Source organism: Arvicanthis niloticus, chromosome 14 (assembly GCF_011762505.2).
Source record: "Arvicanthis niloticus isolate mArvNil1 chromosome 14, mArvNil1.pat.X, whole genome shotgun sequence".
NCBI classification, from domain to species: Eukaryota; Metazoa; Chordata; class Mammalia; order Rodentia; family Muridae; genus Arvicanthis; species Arvicanthis niloticus.
Window position 1 is genome coordinate 31,923,538 of NC_047671.1, and position 25,551 is coordinate 31,949,088.

The 25,551-nt window shown below is 46.0% G+C and overlaps 1 protein-coding gene across 7 annotated transcripts in view; it reads left to right on the plus strand.

Moving 5' to 3' along the window:
• The window catches only part of Marchf3 (membrane associated ring-CH-type finger 3), a 172,621-nt gene that overhangs the window by 124,782 nt on the left and 22,288 nt on the right, over positions 1–25,551 (plus strand). For 6 of the 7 annotated variants that reach the window (XM_076912630.1, XM_076912631.1, XM_076912634.1 and 3 more), the window contains exon 4: positions 9,208–9,417. In XM_076912630.1, the coding sequence (XP_076768745.1) occupies positions 9,208–9,417 (210 nt within the window). Of the gene's footprint in view, positions 1–9,207; positions 9,418–16,176; positions 17,135–25,551 lie in introns of those variants that run through there. The other variant, XM_034517775.2, reaches the window with a different exon arrangement.

Below are 25,551 nucleotides of genomic sequence, written 5' to 3' on the forward strand. Positions count from 1 at the left end.
ATGTCCTTCCCTTCCCCATCAAGTTTTAGGGTAAGAGAAACACATCCCATGCCCAGCTTTTACATGGGTACTTGGGATCCCAAATCAGGTCCTCGTGCTGACAGAGCAGGTGCTTTGCCTACTGCGCCCTCCCCTCACTGTGTGAGCATTTCCAATGAGAAGGGGTCTTTGAGCTAAGAGTTAAATGACAGGAAGTTAACCATTTAAAAACATGGGCAAAGTCTGGTCTCTGAAGGCGAAGCTAGTGGGAGACACAATCAGAACAGTGGGATAGAATGAGGTCTGACCCTGTATTTCCCAGCAGGATGGATTTTATTAGAACTTCTCGGGAAATGGGAATAAAGAGTGTGTTCAGTATTTCTAGATGACAATGACTATTGTTTCTGACTGTGCTGTAAGGTGGCAGAGAGGAACCAGGGAGGTATTGTCTCCAGGCAGGACATAATAGAGCCCCAGACTGACCTGGTAGCCATGAGGGTAGAATGAAATACACAGACCATAGCTGTCAATTTGAGATAGTGCTGGCAGGACTTCCTGAAGAGCTGGGGGGTGGGGGGGAACCTGGAAAGGAAACAGGGCTCTCAGGTGAGTACGATAGCAGAACTGTCATTTACTGATAGAGATTTGGAAATAAAGGCTGGGGCTGGTCCTGTTAGACGGGTGACATTTGAGTTGTTTGTTAGTCATCTTAGTGGTGATGTGGAGTGGGCTGTCGGGCGTCTACAGCTAGAGCTTTGGAAGGAGGCCAAGGCTTGAGCAATCGTCTGATAAGTTCTGACTTCCAGCCTGGCTGCATGGGCATCTCCTTAGCCTCCCTACAGTCAGACTTCCCAGACTCTGCCCAGCTCCAGCTGACCAGGAAGTGCATGCATGGACAGCCTGGGATTCGGGGACACTGGTGTGTGGTCATGTTGTCAGCTTTGTTTCAGGCAAGGGAAAAAGCCTGGTTTTCAGGTTTTATCTCCAGTTTTTAAACATGCAAAGAGTCTGACACCTCCTTTTGTCACACTGCCCCCTGTATGTCCCAGCTCCACAGACAAATGGAGACAGTTCAGCCTAGGATGTGTGCACTTCTAAAGAACTCTCCCAAGAAGCAAAGTTGGGTTAGTAATTCCCCGAAGGGCCAAGTGAACAGGGCACATTGAGACGAGAACCGGAGTGAGTGCACACGGAAACCTTGCTTCTCTGCCTCAATTCCAGCTCCAGAAACATGTGTGTGTCTTCCTCCCAGTTTCTTTCATTCTCATGGTGGCTTCCAATTAAGGAGATTTGTGGCAGGGGTATAATGGATGGAAACTGTTAGCCACCAAAATGTGATCTGGTTCTAGTACAAACTCACCTTCAAAGTGTCCTTCCTGGCTTGGGGACTTAATCTTGGCATCTCAGGCAGAGTCTGCTATCCCCTCATACCCACCCTCCAGCGAAGGACTGTGCTGGCCAGGCTTGTGTCAACTTGACACACAGACTAGAGTCATCTGAAAGGAGGGACCCTTAATTGAAAAATTCCTCCATAAGTTCCTCCTGTAAGGCATTTTCTCAATTAGTGACTAGGGCCCAGACCACTGTAGGTAGTGCTACTCCTGGGCTGGTGGTCCTGGATTCTGTAAAAAAGCAGGCTGAGCAAGCCAGTGAGCGACACCCTTCCATGACCCTCCCATCAGCTCCTGCCTCCAACTTCCTGCTCTGCTTGAGTTCCTGTCCTGACTTCCTTCAGTGATGAACAGCAATGTGGAAGTATAAGCCAGATAAACCCTTTTCTCCCCAACTTGCTTTTTAGTCATGCCACTTCGCTGCAACAATAGAATCTCTAAGACAGGGACTTATCATGGTAACAATGTAATTAGGTTGAACCCACAGCTGACCCTTCTTGGAGGAGGTTCATCCCAGCCAGTGAGTGAGACCATGTCACTGGTAGTCGAATGCTGGGCTAACTCCTAGAGTGTCTCAGGCCCCTTACTCTGCTCACTACAGTTGAGTTTCTCCTGGGTTTGTTTGTTGAATGAAGTTATTTCCAAAAACAGATCAGCATCATGACTCAGGAACAAGGTAGTAATTAAAGCGAGATTTCCATAGAGAAGTGGGCAGCTCAGCTCACTGCTGGCTATTTCAACACAAAGATTTAGTCGGCTTCATACAGTTGGTCGGTTTATCCATGTGTTTGCTTGTTTAGGCTTTTTGAGACAAGATCTCCCCTGGTAGTCCCTGCTGACTGCTGCCTCCCAAATGCAAGGATTAGACATGAGCCATCACACCTGTGTGCCTCCTTCTCTTTTATGGCACCAGAGAAAACAAAGCAGGAAGAAGGGCAGCCAGCTGAAAGATGCCATACAGATTAGTATTCTCCAGCACTGTCTTGGCCTTCAAATGTGATTAACCAACCAAGTGTTAGCTGAGGAGTAAGATTAAACCAGTCAGTACTGGCCTGTTAGCTGCAAACACTATCCACAGTGGCATGGTAGTGTCTCATACCAGGGCAAGCACCACGAGCAGATATTGTTTGTGTGATGAGAACCGTTAAGGTATGAGCCTCTGCCTCTATTCTCTCCCCTCAGATTTTGCTAAGGATGAGAAAGGATTCAGTAGAATGGTTATGAGCACACGCACTAGAACTAGACTACCTGAGACAAAAGCCAGGGCCACTCTTGTACAGCTCACCCTCTATAAAAATGATTGCATGAATTAGTATGTGCCACATATAAGGTAATGCTGGACATATACAGAATGGGCTCAGGAAGCAAGCCGCTATCATTGGTTCAGGATATGAACCATGTCTGCCCTGTGGACAGCAAGCACTGACCTGGGCACTGCTTGTGAAGATGGGGCCCAGCAGGAAAATCAAGGCTGCTTACACCTTCCCTGATGTTTGCTGCATTCTTAGGTGATGAGATACCACTACAGAATGGGTGCCTTGCTTGGTGTAGGGTAAATGTAACTGACAGAGAAGCAGAAGTCATACAAGAACCAGAAAAGCAAAAACCCTGTAACTGAGATCAACCTTTTTGCCTGTCATGAATTAGGCCAATATGCATGATAATGTTGCTAAGATTAAACGCCCAGAAATTGGACCTTATTCTGGTTAGATAAAAAGAATTAACATCGATCAAAGCAGCAGCCCAGGAGATTTTGTAGAATTACCATGATAACATCCTGGGCGGCCAACCATTCAGCAACTTGATATACATGCCCTAAACCCCCTGCTTTGCACACCACAGAATTAGCATGACTTATCACATCTTGCCCAAGTTTAAAAAAAAAAAACAAAAAAACAAAAAACAGCATACACTTGTACTCACACACAGTTACCATTTGGTGTACAAATGGTACAAGTTAATACAAGTGTTAATATAGACAACAAAGAACAAAAAGTGAAGGCTGGTTTGAATCTCACTCTACCACTCACTTCCAAGCTATCCTTAGGTAGGTTACAAAATGCCCTGCTCCCCTATGTCTGTACCCGTGAAGTGGGAATACTGCTGGCTCTATGTCACACCAGGTTCTAAGGTAAGAGCTTGCACTGTGTGCTGTGGACCAGCCAGACACCCATTTACCCCATCTGCTTCTCTTCAATCTCTCCCGCTCTCCCCTTGCTCTCTCCCTCTCTCTCTCTGTCTCTCTGTCTCTGACTCTATCTCTTCCTTTCCTCTCTCTCTAAATATGAGTTTGTGTGTATATATGTTCTATACAAAGCATGTGTAGATATAGCCTTGTGGTTCATATTCATTTCAGAAAAACAGAATATATTTCATAAAATCTTAAAGCCAGTCCTAGTCTTAAAATTTTATGTCAAGAATAATTGCTGCTTTGTCAAGTATTCCTTTAGTCTTGGTCCATGCGATACGCCATGTGTTAGCAAATATAAGTTTCTATATCTGCAAAAGTATATCTACATTCATAGGATCAGAGTATATATTCTAAGCAGAAGAAGTTTTTCTACTCAGCAATATACCCTATTTATGAACAAAAGATTGCATCATCACTTGATACTACTATTTTAAGGAAATTCTGTAATTTATTTCATATTGTTAGAAATTTAAGCCGATCAAATATTCTATTACAAACTCTGCTAGAATGAATACCTCCATGTTGGTTTATAGGTATTTGTCCATGTTTTCCTCAACAACAGATTACTGCCACTCTTCCTGCTCAGAGAGGCAAGTGGCACACAGGGTTCAAAGAAAACACTCACTTCACATAACAGTACTAAGAACACTTCATTAAAATATAATCAGAAAAGTAAGTGGGGCTTCCCAAAATGGCGCTAATAGAGTACAGTCGAAGACACACAAAGTGGGCTAGGCGTTTCTCAGGGATACAAATCAGAGAACAGTTAGCCTGCCAGACACAGGGACCAGGCCGTCAGAGTTTCCACGGTTCTCACTTTTATAGTGGGAGGGGGTGTTGGGGTAGTGAGGCTTGAACCCAGGGCCTTGTGCATGTTATGCATTCACTGTGCCACTGAGCTGCTTCCTAAGCCAGTGTGTTTGTTTTGCTAGATAAATATGGTACTGGGGAGATAGTTCCATGGCTAAAGCACTTGCCGTGTGTACAGGTAAGGACCAGAGTTTATGAAGTTCCCCAGAACTTCATAAAGCCAGATACAGTAGTACCTGTCTGTAATCCCACCCCGAGTCCTGTTATACTCCAGGAAGATGGGAGTCAGAGATAGAAAGATGCCAGAAACTCGTGGACTAGCTGGCCTTGTGTACCCGCCAATATAAACTAAGAAACTGTCTCAAACAAGGTGGAAGCCGGGGAGCCACAACTGTCCTCTGACCTCTACTTGTGCACCATGGTATATATACACCTACACTCACACATACAAAGATATAGAAGATAAATAAATAGAAATCTTACATATGTTTATCAAGTAAATACTGGTTCATAATTACTTCCTTTCATAGCTAGAGCATCCCTTGCACAGGGCATTGTCAGAGGCCACATAGATAAGTAAAATAAGTTAGTGTTAATAAAATATGTCCAGGCAGTGGCTCACCCCTTTATTCCTGACATTTAGGAGGCAGAGGCTGGTAGAGCTCTGTGAACTGGAGGCCAACCTGATTTGCATGGCAAGTTCTAGGCCAGCCAGAGATGCATAGGCCCTGTCTTTAAATTTAAAAAAAAAAAAAAAAAAAAAAGTGTTCAGAATTCCCCAGTAAAGGAAAGGTCAAGGAAGCAAGCCAGCCAACCTCTGCATACGTGTAGCATATTTCCTGAGGACCCTATTCCTGTAAATGTGGGTGCAGAGGTGAGTGCATGGACTTTCTGTCCACTTCCAGAGAAAACCCAACTCTAAAGGGACTGCTGTGCTTGAGTACCGTTGTTTTAGGAACCTGAGTAATGTCTCGCTATTTAAATTTTCAAATATTTTACTCTAACATCTGGACAACAGTGGAGAGAGCCTGAGCAGGCGTCTCCTCACTTTGGCCTCTGTGTCACATGGTGCAATCATTTAACCTCTCAGAGTCTGTAAAACTGGGATAATAATGACCTATTTCTATCCTCCACTTCTTAGGGGTTGTGCCAGTATTTAAGCAAGAAAATGTTAGTTAATGAGAGCTCTCTGAAGCTTTTGAGTGTGGGAGGTGACATGCCAGCACATGGCAGGGCTAATGGATTCGCACTTGATCGTTTGGGTATCTGTGTTAAATATTCATAATGCAGGATTCATAGCCACGAACAAGAGGACTCCCCCTATCTGTGTCCTCAAATTAATTCATGCCCACTTTTGAGCTGAGATTGACTTCTTTCAGCATCTCAGCCCAGTTTTCAAGGAGGTTATCACAAGAAGCTGATGTGCTGGGATCCAGGCAAACACGAGGAAGGACCCCTCCCACAGACACTGTTCTGTGCCTTATCCCACTGCCCCTTCGACTTATTCTTGAGGCTTCTGCCAGTCTAGCCCCAGCTAGACTGTGGCACCTGTGTTTTGCTTCTGTCTTCACATGACCCTGTCTTCCTTCTTTGGTCATTACCACGCTCTCATCAGCCCATGGCAGTGATACAGGAATTGCTGCACTGGCCAGTTGGGGTCTCCCTTCAGCATCCTGCAGGGCTCCTGGTTGGTGCCATCAATTGGCAGCACTGGGAACGTGCTGACAGACAGACAATCAGTAACTTGTATGTTGGGGGAACAGGATAGAAGACAGAGTTCACAATGTCAGTCCACCTACCCCATTACTGTACCTCCCTCTCAGGGCTTGTTGGCCTCTTCTGTCACTACATGGGGCAGGTGCTAGAAACAGGAGCTAGAATCGTTCATTTGGTTGAGTTGTGCTTCATGCTAATCTGTATAAAAGCCACTAGGCTTCAGTACTGGTGTATGATGACACCAATATGCAAATGCAGAATTGCATTGTAACCCACTGCAGACTGCAGGCTGTGCTGAGGCATGCACCTCCCCATCTGAGGCAGCTACGGAGCACGACAGCAGCCCAAACTCCCTTCACAGACTTTCAACAAGAAATGCTCATCCCTGGTCTTTCTGCAGATCAGAGGTGATCCTGAGTGAGGACATTAGGGGTCTGAAAAGCCAACCCAGGGACATTCCTGAGTTTGTGGAGTTGGGCCCAGTGTCATTGTGTGCCAAGAGTCACCAAGACTGTCCTCGGATTCAGTGATTCACTGGGACTCACAGGACTGAGAAAAGCTGTCACACTAGAGGTGTGACATTACATCAAAGGGATCCAGATTAAAAGGAAAAACAAGACAAGGCACCTGGGACACAGTCTCAACTACCAGATGTCCCATGGATGTACTTTATTTTATTTATTTATTTATTTATTTATTTATTTAATCTGGTGAGAAGTCTGGTGTAATTCTGGTGTAAGGTCCGCCTTTATATGTTACTTGGCCTTTTTCCCTTACTGCATTTAATATTTTTTCTTTTTTGTGCACTTGGTGTTTTGATTATTATATGATGGGAGGTATTTCTTTTCTGGTCTAGTCTATTTGGTGTTCTATAGGCTTCATGTATGTTTATGGGCATCTCGTTCTTTCGATTAGGGAAGTTTTCTTCTATAATTTTTTTGAAGATATTTATTGGCCCTTTAAGTTGGGAATCTTCACTCTCATCTATACCTATTATCCTTAGGCTTGGTCTTCTCATTCTGTCCTGGATTTCCTGGATGTTTTGGGTTAGGAACTTTTTGCATTTTGCATTTTCTTTGACAGTTGTGTCAATATTTTCTATGGTATCTTCTGCACCTGAGATTCTCTCTTCTATCTCTTGTATTCTGTTGGTGATGCTTGTGTTTATGACTCCTGATTTCTTTCCTAGGTTTTCTATCTCCAGGGTAGTCTCCCTTTCTGATTTCTTTATTGTTTCTACTTCCATTTTAATGTCCTGGATGGTTTTGGTCAATTCCTTCACCTGTTTGGGTGTGTTCTCTTGTAATTCTTTAAGGGATGTTTGTGCTTCCTCTTTAAGGGCTTCTACCTGTTTACCTAAGTTCTTCTCAAATTCTTTGAGAGTGTTATTTATGTCCTTCTTAAAGTCCTCTATCATCATCATTAGAAGTGATTTTAAATCTGAATCTTGCTTTCCTAGTGATATGAGGAATTCAGGACTTTCTTGTGTGGGAGAACTAGGTTCTAATGATGCCAAGTACCCTGGGTTGCTGATGCTTATGTTCTTGCACTTGCCTTTCACCATCTGGATCTCCTTAGTGCTACCTGCCCTGTCTCTGACTGGAGCCTGTCTTTTCTATTATTTTGGTTGTATCAGAACTGCGTGGGGTGGGTGTTACTACTGGGGTTAGAGCTGGGGCCCAAGATCTACTCAGTGCTCAGGCACAGACAGGAAGGAATCAGTGCTCCAGGCCAGGAGTGACTTCCTGGGTCCTAGTGGGTCCCAGTTACTCTCTGTTTGGGGCGGGTGTTGCTGTCTCCTTACCTAAGATACTGCCTGGGTTAGAGCTTCTGGAAGGCCTGCTTCCTCTGGGTTCTGTGAGATTGGGGGCAGAGCTGCCACCCAGGATCTGCTCGGTGCTCAGGCCCAGACCAGAAGGCATGGATGTACTTTAAAATAAATTTTTTTGACATAGTCTCATATATAGCAAAAGATTGCCTTGAACTCAATTCTTCTGCCTTTTCCTCACAGATACTAGAACGATGGACATAGCCACCATACCTAGCTATTTATGCTTTAATTTTTAGCAGTAATTTGTATAAATATCTGCAAAATATTGTCTATCAAGGAAACTCACCCAAGCCTTAGCATCACTGGGGTCAATCACGTGGGTATAGGATACCTGTGTAACTGACCGTAGCCACTGAGAATATAGACCCTCAGAACAAAAATAGGTGTTAAGTATGTATCACATTATTGGCATAAATTTTCTGACATGCCCTAAGGCCTCGGGCATACAAAATGCTTATCAGACCGACTATTATAAGGATTTAGATGTCTTTTCTTAAGAGCTAATCCAAAGCCAGACTTCTCTTAGGGATTTGCAGATTTCAGCACCCAGGCCTGCTGAGCTAACCCACCCTGCACACATTCTCAGAGTTAACATACAGGAAAGGGAGGCTCGTGAGCACAGGTCTCAGATCTCAGCAGTTGCCTTCTGTATTGCTCAGCTTCCCATCCCTACAAGGAGATACCTAAACAGATAACTAATAAAGAGAAAAGTTTTATTCATGCTCATGTTTCTCAAGGTGCAAGTCCAAGGATGGCAGCCAGAATGGTTTGATCCTCTAATGAGGTTAACACAAGGTCAGAGCATGTGTCAGAGCAAGTGGTATCATCCTAAGGAAGCAAAGGAGTTAAACCCACATCCCACGATGTCCTTCAAGGCCATGATTCTGGTAACTTTCGTAGCTGCCTCCCCTTTTTGGCACCACTTCCCAGAGTGCCACAGTACCTAATCTCATCATCCTGGGACCAAGCCTCACATAGGAAAATCTGGGGACCACTTACTACAGAACATAGAGTAAGTTTTCATCTATCCTCACAGGATCATTGCAATTCCTAACAGTCACCACTCTTCTCACAAAGAGCAGGTCATCCTCAGCAAGGACTTTACAAACTGGTGTTGTCATTATTATTCAAGGGACAGAGGCATGAGAATAAGCCTTGAGTGCTTCCTTATCATCCTAGGTGGGTCAGAAGCACTGAGATACTGAAACAGAGGCAGCTTGAGAATAGTGTGTCCCCACCCCTAACTGCCATCCTTCTCCTGACTTGTTTGTCTGTCTCTTTTCTGGCAGTGGCTTAGAAACCCCGGGCCCCAGCATGAGAAGCGGACTCTGTTTGGAGACATGGTGTGCTTCTTGTTTATAACACCTCTGGCTACCATCTCGGGCTGGCTGTGCCTGCGGGGTGCTGTGGACCACCTGCACTTTAGTAGTCGGCTGGAAGCCGTCGGACTGATTGCTCTCACTGTGGCACTCTTCACGATTTACCTCTTCTGGACACTAGTGAGTATGGCCCACGGCTGGGGTGTGGGTGGCTCAGGCTGGCAGCGCCATCACCACAGGCTCCCTCATGTCTGCAGCCCCTCTCACCTGCCCAATTGACTTCAAATGCTGTCAGGGCACACATGCGTGGTTTGGAGGAGTTGGGGGTGCTGAGAATATGAATGAGAATGTGCATACAAACACTGCAAGGAAGAGCACATCAAAGAAAGGAAAGCCAGGTTCCCAGCCCTCATGAGTCAGACACATACTCTGTCCAGTCCTCTCCGGTGGACTGAACTGGTCTAAGGCATGGTGCTTGCTTTCCTTTCCTTCTGCTTCTTGCTTTTGCTGGGCTCCTTTGTGGTAGGTTATGCATGAATTTCACTGCTACCTTCTGCACAGATCATGAATCCTGCCTGCTTGCTGCTTCCTTCCTGTGTCCTGACACAGCCTAAAGTCTTTGCTGGACATGGCGCTGTACTCTGCCTAATCATTATTCCATGTGTTGGGATATTGACTCTGCTGCCCATAAAAGCACTAATTTATCTAGTTGAGAAGACTTTTGCTGCCACTGAAGAAAAGCCATTTCCCAATAAGTGTTCCTGCTGTGTATGAGAAAGACTATGTAAGCATCCCCTTTTTCATGCATTTGACTTCGGGCAGTAAGTTGATTGTTGAGGCACCCATTGGAAGCACCCACCAAGTCCACCATTTGTTCCCTCTTTGTGCTGTCCAGGGGGGCTGAAGGGCTGAAGAGGAGGCCACTTCAAGAATACCTCAGAGCCCAGCCTCCTGCTTCCTGGTGTGACTCTCCTGGGTGGGCACAGTTATCATCTGGTCACATTCCATTGTGATTCAGTAGTATTTCCTGTCAAAAGTGCACCCTTCCCACATGCCCTAGCACAGTATCAGCACCTCACAGTGTTCCCGGCTCCCTCTCCCTCCCTCTTCCTTCCACTGCCAATCAGACCCTCTCTTCATTTCCCTCTTACTCATTGTGAGCTCTTCCAGCTCTGGCCCTCCTCTCCCATAGTGATGTTCAGACAGTCAAGGACACATTTCAGTCTCTGGAAGGGGAACATGACTTGAGCCATAAGAAGCTGGGTGTGGACAGCCAGGGCTATACAGAGAAACCCTATCTCAGTAAAAAAAAAAAAAAAAAAAAGAAGAAGAAGGAGGAGGAGGAAGAGGAGGAGGAGGAAGAAGAAGAAGAAGAAGAAGAAGAAGAAGAAGAAGAAGAAGAAGAAGAAGAAGAAGAAGAAGAAGAAGAAGAAGAAGAAGAAGAAGAAGAAGAAGAAGAAGCTGGGTGTGTTCTGATGCCAAGAACTCAATGAGACATCTGGTTGATTTGGAAAGATTACTCCCACTAAGGACACCCCACCTCAAACTATTTGTCTCCCCCCCTTTAATGGCCCACACTTTTAAAGTGTGTCCTGCTTCAGTATCAATCAAACAAGATTTCACTGTGAGAAGAGAATGGGGAGAAAGAAGGCCGGAAGCAGGTCTAGAGAGCTAGCTTGGTATGTAAGAGAACATAGTACATGGAGCTGAATTCAAATCCGCAGTGCCCATATATGTGTGAGGCGTGGTTCTGCATGCCTGTGACAGACAGAGCACTAAAGCTCTCTGGCCACTCAGCATAGCTGCGCAGATGAGTCTCCGGTTCATCGAGAGATCCTTTCTCAAGGCAAAATGCTTATGGTCGTTTAAGATTCCCTGTGCCTTGCTCTGGCCTCGTGCGCACACACCACATACACAGATTAAGCAATCTACATCTTGCTCTGGCACCTGCACACCTTGTAAGTAAGTCACTCCTCTGAGCCGTGTTTAGCCCTATCATGACCTACTCCTCCTGGTGTCATGACACTGAGCTAGAGGAACACACGGTAAACTGCTTTGAAAAGTAATAATTAAGCACAAGGGAGTTTTTCGTTTGGTTGATTTTTTTGTTTGTTCATTTGTTTTACACCATAGTTAGGCCATTTGGAGTCTGGGATTTTTTCATAAGACCATATCTATGATGAAATGTGAAGGAAGGTGGACCCCACATGATGGGCCTCCAGAACCAACTGAGGTCTTGAAAACACAGTCTGTGAAATGTACACCTGCCAGATAAGAAAGGAGGAGGGGCAGAGCATTGGGCAGAGAGGATGATGACTGCTTAGAGCAAAAAGCAGGCAGCCTTGTCTCATCTTCCATCCCAGATGAAAGGCTGGCTCTGGTGGGAAGTGAGCCTTATACGGGGCTTGGCTAGAATCTCGGAATGCTTCTGCAGGGTGGTACTGCATTAGAGTAAAATTTAGCTTCCTAACAGCCTTTAGAGAGGACACTTAACCTTTCCTACTCAGCCTTCTTACTCAAAGAGAAATGAAGGAAATTATTGCTAATCCTGGGTTGTGGTTATCATGAAGATTAAGTACCATAAGATCTGGTGACATGTCACTACCTACCATGGGGCAGGCCCAGGGTCATCTTCCTGTGTCTTCTCTGCTCCTCCAAAGCCCACCTTCTCGCAGCCCTCCAGAAAAATACAGAGTAGCAAGAGGAGGGAATGACTCTCCTCTGTCTTGACTGGTGTGAAAAAATGCACAGTATGGAGTCAGCTCAGCAATAGGTTACTGAGTATAGAATAATTCCTTCCCAGATAAATGCTGTACTGAGCAGCCCGGGCAAAAGCCGTAATTCAGGAGCTGACAGCACTTGGAAAGTGCCCTCCGGCAGCAGCCCATTGTAAACAAGCTGTCAAGCTTAAGGAGAATATGCTGTGAAAATGTCTCGCTAAACAAACACGGCATCAGTCCAGACCCGGCTCCTCAGAGGGGCCATTCCTGGAAGAGCCTCTAGCCAGGTGCTGTGACAAGGGACAAGCACTCACACTACAAACCTCAAAGTGCCCTTGATAACTCATGACCGCAAGGGTCCTGTCATAATGCAGACTCAGAGGCCTGCACCAGACAGTCTGATGTGTTCTAGAAACCCACCTTGAACCCGAGAGGCCAAGCCCTCAACTGTCTCTGCTCCTCATGGTTTAGGGCAGACATTCTCAAGCTGTGGGTCTTTGACCCCTTTGGGGGTTGAATGACCTTTTCATAAGGGTCACATATCCTGCATTTCAGATATTTACACTATGATTCATAACAGTAACAATGAAAATAATGTTATGGCTGGATGTCACCACAACATGAGGAACTGTATTAAAGGGTCACAGCACTGAGAGCCACTGGCGTAGGGGAAGGTACAGGAATTTAAGTCTGTGAACAGAGAGTCAGCTGAGACTAGGTCCACCATACTGTGAAGACACTGAGTATACACTAAGCCTTGTGTAGGCTCAAGAGTCCAGTGCTGTGGCTTGGGACATCTCTGCATGTGCCACATTACTGATACTGCAAGGCCCAACACAGTGAGTGAAGGACCAAGTCTCTGGTTAGACTTGTTCCATGATTTGATCATTTAAATTCTGGATGTGAACAGGGATCCTCTGCTTCTACATCCTGCCAGCCCATGCCACTGTGGAACTGGCTTACACCCACATGTTCTTTGTTCTTTAGCAGATGTGTGGCTGGTTTTTTGCTGTTGACGGGTTTTGTACTCTGGAACCTGGGCTGGTCGTGATTCATGGTGATTGATGCTCATCCCTCAGCCCCTGTGGAGTGCAGTGATCACAGGCATGAGCCAAAGCACCCAGATTTTATCAGGCTTTCGGCAGCGTATCTGACCTAAACAGGATCTCTTCCATAGTCAATCCATCCCTATACAGTCTGACAAGTGAGCTGGTCTCACTGTGGGGACAGTGACACCCCAGAACCCTGGTCCCATCTATATGCTTTAATCACTCCAAAACTTCCCAAGAGAAGATTTGGCTAGATTTCCCAAAGCCTGCTGTGCAGTCACCACAGGTCTGCAACACCTCTGCTGCCTTCCTGGAAGGTAGATATGGATGGTAAAGCCCCCTTCTTTAAACTTTTTTGTGATCAGAGCCCCCTGTAAACAGACCCCATCCAGGGTAGGATGTTTAATGTCCTTTAGGTGAATAAGCAGATAAACTTTGGAAATCAATCCATAAGCGATAGTAATTTTAAAATAATAATTCTATGCATTTTCTTCCTACCCTCTCCTTAAAACCCCAGCGATTAAGATCTAAATGAGGTGATTTGCTTTTCGTCCCAACATCTCTCCCGTTAGCTTTCCTTGCTTCTCTTCACCTCTCTGATTTAAACTTTACTTTTTCCCCACTCCGATACTGCATTAAAAGGAAGGGGGTGTCTTAGAACATCTGGAAACAGGAGCAAATATTAGCCTGGGGCCACTGCAGACCTACGGTCTCCTCTGCCTTGTGCGCAGCTTCCTTTATGTTCCCTGAGAAGGGTCCTCAAGATGTTCTCCTTGATTGAATTTGCCTGCAGACTTTGGTAGTCAACAGTAATTAAATAGATTAATATGATCTCATCTGTTCATCTGTTTGTCTACACAAGTGAGCTTTTCCCCCCTTCAATTTCCTGATCACAGAACAAGGAAGCCTGCTGAGTCCTTGACTCGGGGTGTCCCTTGGAGCAGTACTTCTCAGGCTGGGTGTGCCTTCGGATCACCTAGGGATCTCGTTAAGTCTGGGCTGGGGCCAGAATTTTCATATTCTAACAAGCTCCCAGGAGCTGGTCCACTGTGACACTGAGAGCCAACTTGAAGGAAACAGCTCACTTTCTTCACTTTTCCAGTATCTTAGGAAGTTGTCACAAAGTTATTATCACCCTTTTTGTATTTATAATCTGTAAAGAAATTCCAGGTCCTGAACCCTGAGTACATGCAAGACGGAGCTAAGTGCTTTAGGAGCCCCTCGGGTTCCCAGTTTACATACAAGGAAACTAAAGCCCATAGGTGACAGCCTCACACACTTAGGCAGCTACTGGGTACAGGAGGACACTCCAGTCCTATGTGCCTGTCTGCCGCCTGCCTGTCCCCTCAGCAGTTTCTCACAGAGCTAGCTCCAGTGGCTGGACCTGCACATCAGCGAGGAGGAGCTGCTGATGTGTGATCCAGCCGTCAGCACAGATGCTGGGCTCTGGACACCTCAGACACTTCTGCAGCGCTTGCTTGTGCTCTACTCCTTTCTCCCACACGGTGTTCCCACCTGCCTCTCAGTTCCAGAGAACACCAACAGTCACACAATGGAATAGATACAAGAGACTCTAGCTTTTAAAAAAAGATGGACCCACTCCAGCATGGGCGGGGCATTTTGGAGAGAGTACACCTGTGAGAGCTGAAAGCTTATATTTTCATACCCGGATCTCCTGGGCACTCAGCCTCGGCATCTGCTTCCTCACCTGAAGTCCAACAGTGGCCTTGCATTCCATGGTCCTGCCATGGCGGTCAACAAGCCTTTCTGATCAAAGCTTGTACTTTCATTTATTTCTGGAGATACTAAGCCCAAACCATCAGATCAGCCTACTTCTGTGGACCCTTCCTGGGGTCTCGAACACAGCTCCATCCCAAGACTGCTAAACAGGCCAGACTCAGGAGATTTGCCACTCTGAGCATGTGGGCACCTTCCTAATGGCACAAATGAGGACTCTGTATGCACTCAAACTGAAAGCTACCCCAGTTTGGAATTTTGTTTTGGGTTGTTTTGTTGTATTTCTTTCATTTATTGGGAGGAGAGGAAATTCTGAGGAAGCTTAGGGAAGACTGTTCTGTCCCTCCACCATATGGGTCCCAAGAATGGAGCTCCAGTCTTCTTGCTCAGTGGTGAGAGCCTTGCCTTCTTGAACTATGGTTCAAGAAAGTATGGTTGAAGTATGTCTTCAGCTGAGCTTGGTGGCATACACCTTTAATGTCAGCACTTTGGAGCACAGGCAGGCAGATCTCTGAATTTGAGGCCAGCGGGTCTACATAGTGAGTTCCTGGCCAGCCAGGGAGACATAGTGAGACCCTGTTTTTTCTGTTTAAAAAAAAAAAAAAAATACACCTTCAAAAACACCATGTTTTTTTGATACATGTGAATTTTCTGAGCAGGCATCCGTTTCTGCCAGCCTTTTCTAAAACAAACAGTTTGCATGTCTCATTTTAGAGCAATTAGATAAAAAGCAATCACTCTAAGGAACAGTTAGGTCCTGAAAGCATGGGTCTTCTGACTCATTCACTCGGCATATTCCAGCAACTTTCCAAGTGTCTAACGCTGTGAGGAATGCTGGATCTGTAAAGATAAATACAGCATGAGCTCTGCTCCCAGGCCACTTGGGTCCATGGCAAGAGATAAGAAAATACATCACTGACCTCAATACCATGGTCAGGCCAGAGCACAACCTTGCACACTGTCACAGCACAGGACAAAAAGCTGTCCTTTATTTCTGAGTGTGAATGGGGTCCTTCACACTGTACAGGGTGGAGCCTGGTTAGTATATAAAATCCCAGCACCCCTCTGCTCTAACTGAGCAGGTGCATTGTCTGGGGTCCACAGCTGGACAGGGCCTGCACCTGTCTATCATGTCAGGCTTCTTCATACCTGTGGCCTTGGGTGCCAGGGCACCACTAGGAAACAAACCCCAACTCAGAGAGGACCTCATTTCCTACTCACATTCTGATCTCCCCAGTCTGTAATGGAGAAAAGGAAGCAGCCATGCCAGCCCTACCAGGGGTCTTGGTGGTTACCTAATACCCAGCACTCAGCTGCTTGCTGGAGACCCTGCCCCATGCCACGGTCCCAGTTAAATGACATGTTTATTTCTTGAATTGACTGTCAACTTCTGCCACCTTTGAGTCTTCCATCCTTCTCTCCCCCACCCCCAGGTGTCATTTAGGTACCACTGTCGATTGTACAATGAATGGCGTCGGACCAATCAGAGGGTGATTCTCCTCATTCCAAAGTCTGTCAACGTACCTTCTAACCAGCAGTCCTTACTGGGACTCCACTCAGTCAAGAGGAACTCAAAGGAGACAATTGTTTGATGTCTGTGTGGTCAGTTGGTGGACTCGTTGTTTGGGTTTGGAAGTCTCTGCACTGGGGCCATGCGCTGAGCCACCCCAAAGCCCTTCCTTTAGTCTTTGGGTCTAATAACATCTGGAGCCATGTTACCACATCGCCTGAGTGAGGAACTCAGCCAGAAGGAAACAATGCTGTTTGACTTCAGAATCATGGATGCTGCACTCATATGATACTTGCTAAGCTGCCAAACATGTCTATTTAGCAGATACCGAATGGAATTTTCCGAACATCTCTTTAACATATGAGGAAGGTTGTCCTGCTGAGGATGCGATTCAATTCTTCCTTTTTTATTCCTATCTCAGATACATATATATATACATATATATATATATATATAAATATATAATTTAGATGATAATCAAAATTGAAAAGCCAATGTACAAACTGGTTTCTTGGTTTGGATGGGTTTTATTTGGGTTAGTTTATTCATTTCCTGGTTTCTACTGTGGATTCTTTGGTGGCTAACTTGATGGCCTGAGTGGTCTTTTTCATCTCTTATATGTCCCTTATTCAAGGAGACAGCATAATTACTGCAGAACAAGTCACATTTGAAGAGTGTTTTGTACTAAACCTCATTCAGTTTTTCAGTTTTTCAGTTTTTAAAGGGAAAAGAGGCGTGGCAACTCACCACGCGGTGAGCTGTTTATTTAAATATTAAGGAGGAAGCCGATGGGGAGAAACTCCCTCCTTTCAACTTGTTTGGTACTGACAGCTGATAGAAGCTATTTTCTAATAATAAATATCTGGTGTGTGAAAGACAAACCTTACTGATGCAATACTCTTTCTTCTTGAATTCCTAAAACCTGTATAGCTTCCCAACTAGGTCGCCTCAGTTAGCTCACGACTTCATTCCGCCTTTGCAGGGACCCGAGCATCCAGCTTCTAGGACCCCTAAACCTGTTTTGCATATCAATCAGCATTCCCATTGCTCTGCTGAGAAGTAGGTGTGACAATGGAGCCTGTCCTCACAGCCTAGCATGCTCAGTCAAGACCCTTTTGTCAGATTAAAAAAAAAAAAAAAAAAGTGTGCCACTCAGTTCCTTTCCCCAGCCATGAGCCAGTTCTGTCACAGGCCAAAATAGACTTCGTCTAAGGGTTTCAAGTCTCCCTTTTATCCGACACAGCATAGATGTCTGACCCCTAGCCTGCATTGTGTCCACTGAAGCCAGGAGCGGATGTCTTTGAGACAAGCACATGCTGGGGAGGCTCCCAGGCCTGTCCACCCACTTCTACATGCACAGGGTAAGAAGGCTGGACCGGCTTAAAATACAGATCTCTGGAACATGACCCACATTCTGAGTATCCCTCCAGTGCCCGCCTTCAGCTCCCTGAGTGGAACAGCAGAACTGCAGAGACAAGGAGGGTAACAATTTTATCTAAGGATTGAGGAAGCCACTGCAGCTGTCCCCTTGGTGGGCCAAACCCTCTCTCCCGGGCTGCTCTCCGTGCTGCCCAGGGAGGGAAACAGCTGCACTATCTAACTCGGATGTGCTTTACTATCTAAACTCGGATGTGCTTTATGGCTTATGACAATAGGTTTCCTCCCCACCACGCTTCACTCCAACACTTCCATTCCAGTAATATAGGTCTCAGTCCTACTGTTTACACGGCCCTGCTCACCCCTCTGGGCTGTCATTAGCCGCACCACCATCAACTGTTTCTTAATTGACCTTTTTAAAATGCTGGACACCGCTGGCTGCACGCAGCTGCCGCACATTTAAATTTCCTCGGCAGAGTCCAGCCTGGTAGCCTGTGAATTGCTGCAGCGCAATATACTTGATAAATGATGTCCATCCAGCCTTGGGCCCTGAGCTGTCAGAGAATCCAGTGACACCGCTCAAGTGAACAGCACAACCTTCATGAAAGGTTCGCTCCCTCGCTTCCCTGCCACCTCTATGAATTAAGGAAGTGGTGGCTTCGAGGGTCCTGCTGAGATTGGTTGTTGAGAATTCCTGCTGCCTTGTATCACGAGAGGAAAATACTATCAATAGTAGGGTGGATCCTAGAAGCTCCCTGGGGCATCTGTGCTGGCGAGGGAGCACATTGCTACTATCCCTGTTCCATGCCTCTTTCCTACAAATCTGAACCGACCTAAGGAAAGCAGAGGCCCCGCTGGAGGGCTGAATGGCAGTCGGTGGTGAGAAGGATGCATCTGAAAACCAAGAACAGCATCCGTGCCTGCACCTCCTAAGACAGCGCTTCTCAACCTCCCCAATGCTGTGACCCTTTAATAGACTTCCTCGTGTTGTGGTGAGCCCCAACCACAAAACTACTTTCATGGCTACTTCATAACTGTAATTTTGCTGCTGCTGCTGCTGCTGCTGTGAATCATAATGTAAATATCTGCATTTTTCCGGTGATCTTAGTCGACCCCCTATGAAAGGGTCATTTGACACCCCCAAATGGGCCGTGGCCCACAGGTTGAGAACCACTGTCCTTGTGAGCGCCCCCTACACTTCCATCAGCAACAGCACCCATCTCAGGTTTTTAAACTTCTGAAAAACATTCCACTCCCTCTTAATCGTTTAAGCCCGAGGCTGTTCAAGGTAGAGAGTCTGTCGACAAGGGCGTACCTGGAAGAAAGCTACTTTCCAGCTGGTGCAAGGCCAGCACATGAGGAGGGACAGCCTTGCTGGCCTGAAGCCTGCCTTTGCTCCTTTCTGGACTATCGAGAATGAAGTAGAGGAACGGACAGGGACAGGGAGAGTAAAGGTGGCGTGGTGACATATACCACTGGTGTTCCTCGACGACGTGATCCGAAGACAGATGGAGGGGACCTGCCTGTTCCGCACCGCCAGGAAGATGTTTAGCATTGTTGAAGCTTGTTTTAAAAAAAAAATCACTGTTAGTGTCCATGGTACGTTCTCTAAACTCTTGTTTCAAACGTTCCTTCTCAGGTTGGTCTCCTGCATAAACAAAGACAGTGTGGGCTAGGGCAATGTGACTCTATGTTTGCCTATTATACTCTCCCTGGTCACCTAGAGGAAAAGGACTGTCCATCAAACAGTGAATCAAACTACCTTTATTCCATTGTTAGCTGCCTCAAACACTCCACAGACACCATGAGACAACGACACAAGTGTCACAACTGATTGCTCTAGCTTAAAGGAGCAGCTTCAGCCAGGGCTGTACCAGGCTTTTTGTGATCACAGCTGCTACCCTAGATGACCCTGCAAACCATTTCCAAGTGGGCCTGAGGACGGCATTACCCCTGTCTACCTACCAGAAGGACTACTGTGATTGGTGCTTAAAAAAAAAAAAAAAGGCTGGGGTTGATCCATATGTGAATCTCCGTGGCCTCAACTGGCTGCTAGAGCTCATTTAAGTCAGTCTGGGTGATAGTCCTGTGCTGCCTCCCCTGATCCAGCAACATGGAATCTAATAAAAGACTCCTCTCAATTGATCTTTTCTCGTCTACTTCTGGTGGTGAAGGCACAGGGTGAGCTGGTAACAAAGAGGCAGCAGCAGAGTGGCAGTGGATGCCACAGCTGAGCAGTCAGCGTGTTGAACTGAGAAAGCAAGACCACTGGCGGATTGACAGCTGAAGCAGCCCCAGCTGAACAGAGAAGGAAGACAGTGAGAGATGGGAAGAGGGGTCAAGAGAGCAGAGATAACGAAGTAATGATCAGAGAAAATGCCGCAGGCTGCAGTCACCCTAAGTTCCAGAAAGCTGCCACATCTTTAGGGCCAACAATCTCAGACCCCAGGCCAAGAGGGATCCTGATAGCTAGACCTGCCTTGAAGTCTCGCTACCAGCTACAGTCAGGGGATGATGTATCCCAGTTCCCTGGGCCCGCATAGGGGCAGTAAGTAACACTGTAGGACTAATAACAAGATACCCACAGTCTACAAGAATACTGTGAGGCTAGCAGGGACCACCCACTGCTGCTCCCACCTGCCTGCTGCCATCACACTTTGCTGCCAGATATCGAGGCAAACAGAAGCTGTCAAAGACAAAAAGTAAGATTTGCTTACCCATGATTTCTATCTGAGCACAGCGAAGGATCCTAGCCAGCCGACTGGCAGTGTTCCCTTCCTAGCCATTTATCTTGAGAATGTCATGGAGAAATAAACATGTGTTGATGATATCCGGAAGACAACGTAGCAGACAAGCCCAGGATGCTCTTACCTGCCCCGTGTGCGTGTGCATGCATGTGTTTCTGAGCGTCCTCATCCTGGGAAGGAACAGAGGATGCAGGGGCGTTCACGTGAATTCTATGGCATATGACAGATGAGCCGTAAGATCCAACAGTAAAAGTTCAAAGGAATGATTTGGATTTTATTTTGTCTTTAGCTGCCATGGCCCCTTGTCCCAGTCACTAGGACACTGCCAAAGATTATCACCTCATCTGAGCTAGAGCCATGTAGCAGTGAGGTTTTGCTACACCACTTTATGCTCCCGGCAGGTCGCCTGCTTCCAGACACCCACCCAGGACCTCTTTGGATTCTTGAATGAAAGGCGCACACACATTAGCTTATTTATGAAATGCCTTGGCAAACTCAATGACTGGGCACTCCTAAAGCTTCCCCTGCTACTCCAGGCCCAATCAGAGAAATGGCCAGTGGCCACCCACCCGAATTCTCACATGGCTGGTTGGCTTTCTCTCCTGCAGCTCCTGTGCCCCATCCTTCTTCCCCAAGTCACCGTGATTTTCCTCTGTTCCTCTCAATGTCCTAGCCCCTGAAACTCTAAGGGTCCCGCTACGTGCCCAGCCATTGGCCATTGGCATCTTTATTGATAGATCAAAAACCAATTGGGGAGCTGGAGAGATGGCTCAGCAGTTAAGAACACTGACTGCTTTTCCTGAGGTCCTGAGTTCAATTCACAGCAACCACATGGTGGCTCACAGCCATGTATAATGGGATCCAATGCCCTCCTCTGATCTGTCTGAAGACAGAGACAGTGTACATAAAATACATAAAGTAAATAAAAAAAAAAAAAACCACACAACTGGGGACAAGGACCTTTAGCGTTTGGACACACAGATTCCTAATGGAATCAAGGCATTAGAACCAATCTCCAACACAACCATAACCACTTCATTTTCAGGGAAAGTCATCTGGAGCAAGGAGGAGTCAAAGAAAGATGGGAGAGAAGCACTTGTTCTACACTTGAGATCAGCACCAGCAGGCCCCATTTCTTCCCAGGTGTCCCTTGCCCCCTTCCACACTGTGTCCTCCATCCATTCCACTCCCTTGTCCCAGATTTGAATCCCATCAGCTTTTCATGATGCCCCCACATAGCTTCCCTAGCTTCTCACACTTAAAAGAAAGGCAGAGACCAAAAGAATCCAAGGTGTAAAAACAGCCAAGAAATTAATGAGCCAATGTTTCCTTTCCGCTTCAATCTAGAGTTCTAGAAGCTACCAGAAGACCAAGCACATAGTTTGTGGTCCCTAACAATAAGGAAAATAGAGCCATCCTGAACCTCAGTGTAGGGCGGGACCTGAGCCCATGTGTGGGGAGACGGTTTGGGATTGGTTAAGGAAGTGAAAATTGGGACCATGATGGAACTGACTTGGTGTTGCTCTCGGCTGAGAACAGGGTTGCTCAACAGAAGATCAGGCTGTATGAAGCCTGAAGCTTTGATGATGGAGTCACGAGAAATTGGGTAACACTCAAAACTGAGGCAATTCAGCAAGAACCTGTGTGCTCCTGCTCAGCTTTTTATTACCTAGGCAACAACCTCAGCATCTAGAGGTTGGCAGGGGACATCCTGCCTTTTGCTTTACTCTTATTCGCGGTCCTGGTGATTGAAGCCATTTCTTCATGGAGCAAGAGTGAACAAGAACCAGCTATAACATCAAGTGACCTGAATTCAGATCCTGATCCTGCAATGCCACCGCCGACCAATATGGGGAAAGGATCTTGTACCCTTCAGTTTCTGTCAACTTGACATAATTAGAGTCACCTGGTAAGAGAGAACCTCAAATGAGGAATTGCCTCCATCAGATCGATGTATAGGCAGGTCTGTGGTGTGTGCTCTTAAATTAACGGTTGATGACTGAGGGCTCAGACCACTAGAGGGATGCCACCTGTCCTAGTCTGAGTTTTATTGCTGTGAAGAGACGTCATGACTAAGACAACTCTTACAAAGGCAAATATTAACAGGGAGCTGACTTAACAGTTTTGGAGGGTTAATCCATTACCGTTGTGGGAAGCATGGCAGCATGCAGGCAGATGTGGGGCTGGAGGAGTTACATCTTGATCCAAAGGCAGCCAGGAGGGGCGTCTGGTTTCACACTGGGTATAGTGTGAGCTTGTATATGAGACTTCAAAACCCACCTCCATAGTGACGCACTTCCTTCAACAAGCCACACCTACTCCAACAAGGCCAACCTCCTAATAGTGCCACCCCCTATGGGCCAAGCATTCAAACACATGAATCTATGGGGGCCAAATTTATTCAAACCACCATACCACCCCAGGTACAAGAAAACTGTGCAAGCCATGGAGAACAAGCCAGTAAGCAGAAAGCTACCTCCATGGTCTCTGCCTCCAGGTTCCTCCTCTAACTTCCCACAGGGATAAACTGTTGCCTCTAAGCTATAGAATGAAATCAACCCTTTCCTTCTCAAGTTGTTTTTGGTCTGTGATTTATCACAGCCACAGAAAGCAAATCGGGATAGACCTCCTAGCTAAGCCTCAGTCTTTGTATAACATGGGAACTATCTTACAGCCCTTATAAGACCAGAGGTTTAGCTCTCAGGAGTTCATAAGTGATGCTACTACCTTTCCCATCCTCTCCTGTCACTCAGAGCTGCTAGCCAACTGAGCCATTTTTCCTAACTGGCTTTTTTTTTTTTTTTTTTTTTTTTTTTAAACTGAAAGAGATAGGTCTCACTCTGTAGCCTTGGCTGACATGGAACTCAATATGTAGACCAGGCCAGCTTTGAACACTGAAGTGCCGGATGTTGATGAACAATTTTGATAATCTATTTGAAAGACTATGAACAAATTTCTTTGAAATGTTTTCTTTTAAGTAAGAGGGACCCATTTAAGATAATCCACATGTGTGTTTGAATATTGTGTGTGAAAGGACCCTCCTGGTGCTGAGATCACGGGCTTTGGGTTCTGTGTAGGTTTTGTTCACTATAATTCTTGATCATAGAGCCTAGAGCTACTTGAGAATTCATTAAACAAAAAAAATCCTACACATTTCTATGTCTGTCTTCCAGAGGAAAACAAATAATCCATCCATGTCTGCATTCCCAGAAGTAAAGGACTGAGTGTCTGGGATCATACAACTAGAGCTACCCCGAAGGCTGAATCCTGTACCAAAGTCACTGGGAGAATGGGGCTTGGTGAGCCCTGCTCTGCTCTGAGATATCCCTTTTTAATGCTTTTTTTTTTAAAAAACTCTTACATGTATTTATCTATTTTGTGTGTGGATGTATGTGTGTGGACACACACATGGCACATCATATATGTGGTGGTCAATTCTCTTCTGCCATGTGGATCTGTGGGATCAAACTCAAGTAGCAGGCTTGGGAGCAAGAGCCTTTACCCACTAAACGGTCTTGCCAGCCAAGACACTGTTTTTGTGGAACACACTTTCTCCATCACAAAAATGCACAGGCATTTTTTTTTTCTAACAAAGATCTTCTCTTCCTTTTGGATATCAAGCACAACGAATTAAATTAATCATACATTTAGGTCCATGTCAGTTTCTCTAGTCCCCCCTCACACACACACACACACACACACACACACAACACTGTATTGTGGGTGTTGGGGTCTTGGATTAGGGTGGCCAGAGCTTCTTATTCCACCCACTGTCCCCCAATGCCATACTCCTGGGTGCTGGGTTCATTGACCATCTTCGAATTTGTTCAGGGTGTTAGTCCCGGGACATGAGTCAGTTTGCACTTGGAATCTGAGAGCATTTTGTTACTGAAGAGTGTTACAGTATTTAGCCAAACACCCAAAGCAATGCATACGGCTAAATACCAGCATAGGGACAGGAACACGGGACCTGCAGCTACTGCAAGCTCTGAGACACATTACCATTGTTAGTACAGGACCTGTCTGTACAGGTCCTGTGGGCTTTGTTTGTCTGTTTGTTTTTGTTTTGTTTGCTTCCACAAATATACATATGCCAAACACTTCCCGAGAACCCAGTAAATGGGAAATATCTTCACTGCAACTTTGTCTTTATCTGAGAGCCCCTTCTGGTGCTCTCAGGAGATGGTACGGGCACCACATGGCTTGTCCCTCCATCCAGCACCCCGGCTTTAAGTCCTTCTTTGTCCATCCTTCACAGGCAAATGCACACAGTCTTCCTTGGCGTCCTATTAGCCACCTACTAGGTCAAATTAGTCATAGGTTCTGCCTCCTCTGGGAGTAGCTTTATAGACCGGAAGAGAGACTTTTGTGGGGTCCATCTTGGGAGAGATTAACGATCAGACTTCGTTTATGAGTGGGGAGGCTTAGCAGAGCTAGTGAGAGGCATAACTGGGTTTCAAAGCCAGGGAGCCAGTGGTCCAGGCTTAGCGAGGATGCTATGATGTTCCCAGGAGCTAGGTTTAGTCTCTTTTCCCCTCCCTCCCAAGTCTCTTCTCATTATCCCCAAAAGCACCAGTGTGCTATAGAACTGCACCAAGTAGCTTTGAAAAGTGATTTGCATATATAGTTTGACTTACATTAAAAGCATAACTGTTTTCCTCATTTAGTATGTGTGTTCCTGCATGTACATCTATCTCCTAGTAACTGGCTTGGATTTTGCCAGTTTTGCCTTCAAAATTATAGTCCGTGTATGAGTACAGTCCCTGCAGAGGCCAGAAGAGGGCATCAGATCCTCTGGAACTGGAGTTATAACCAGTTATGCGCCACCACGTAGGTACCGGACTTGAACTAAGGTTCTTTGGAAGAGTAGCCAGTGCTCTTAACTACTGAGCCATCTCTCCAACCGTAATGCTATCACTTATATCTCACATATTCATTTTAACCAGTCTTCTAAACCTGTCTTCTGGTTTGGAGTCAAATTTACGTATCTCCATTGCTTGCTGCAGTCTCTCTCCTCTACAGCCCCCAGTCTGTTTGATGTGCTGTCTGATTTACTCTCCCTCTTAGCGCTGACATGTGGAACAGAAATCCTTAATCTTCATAGTCAAATCTGGTTGTGTTTTCTTTAACTATGAATCGTCTTATTTTAAAAGTGTCCTCTCATTCCAAATGCA